The sequence below is a fragment of the Sinocyclocheilus grahami genome, unplaced genomic scaffold (assembly GCF_001515645.1).
Source record: "Sinocyclocheilus grahami isolate Dianchi unplaced genomic scaffold, SAMN03320097.WGS_v1.1 scaffold11230.1, whole genome shotgun sequence".
NCBI classification, from domain to species: domain Eukaryota; kingdom Metazoa; phylum Chordata; class Actinopteri; order Cypriniformes; family Cyprinidae; genus Sinocyclocheilus; species Sinocyclocheilus grahami.
This window is the reverse complement of record NW_015513704.1, coordinates 1-625: the sequence shown is the minus strand read 5'-3', so window position 1 is coordinate 625 and position 625 is coordinate 1. Positions and strand designations below refer to the sequence as shown.

The 625-nt window shown below is 41.8% G+C and overlaps 1 protein-coding gene across 1 annotated transcript; it reads left to right on the top strand.

The window, feature by feature from the left end:
* Positions 1–5: 5 nt before the first annotated feature.
* On the top strand, positions 6–619 carry LOC107578633 (cyclic nucleotide-gated cation channel beta-3-like; the record flags this gene model as incomplete). The annotated part of the gene is made up of 3 exons (XM_016264575.1): positions 6–148; positions 245–367; positions 454–619. Coding segments are annotated over 3 exons (432 nt in total), but the record flags the coding sequence as incomplete, so codon positions are not given.
* Positions 620–625: the final 6 nt, after the last annotated feature.

Here is a 625-nt window from a genome sequence, read left to right as displayed (position 1 = left end):
AAAAAAACACACCAACCCTAACCTCTTCCTATTTTCACACACATATCCTTAATACTCACACTTATTCTGTTCTTCTTTTGCAGTACAATGCATTCTTTGAGTTTAATGATCGTCTGGAAGCTGTGATGAGCAAAGCCTACATTTACAGGTACAGTAAGACCAGATGCCACCACTAAAGGTCACTATAACACAAAGCAGGCACCTCTTAAAGGGACAGTTCACCTTAAAATGAAACTCATTGCAGGGTGATCCGGACGAGTGCGTACCTGCTGTACTCTCTGCACTGTAATGCCTGTATTTTCTATTGGGGTTCTGACTATGAAGGACTGGGTTCTACTAAATGGGTCTATAATGGCAAAGGAAACAGGTGAGCTTATCAGTCTCAGTCTGTTTCTCAATGGTGTATTGTGCACAGTGTAGATAATGTAATAAATCTGTGTTTGTGGCATACAGTTATATTCGCTGCTACTACTTTGCTGTGAAGACTCTGATCACCATCGGAGGTTTGCCTGACCCCACCACTGTCTTTGAAATCGTCTTCCAAATGCTCAACTACTTTGTGGGAGTCTTTGCTTTCTCCATCATGATTGGTCAGGTGGGAGTCATACGAGATATGAGAAATTCT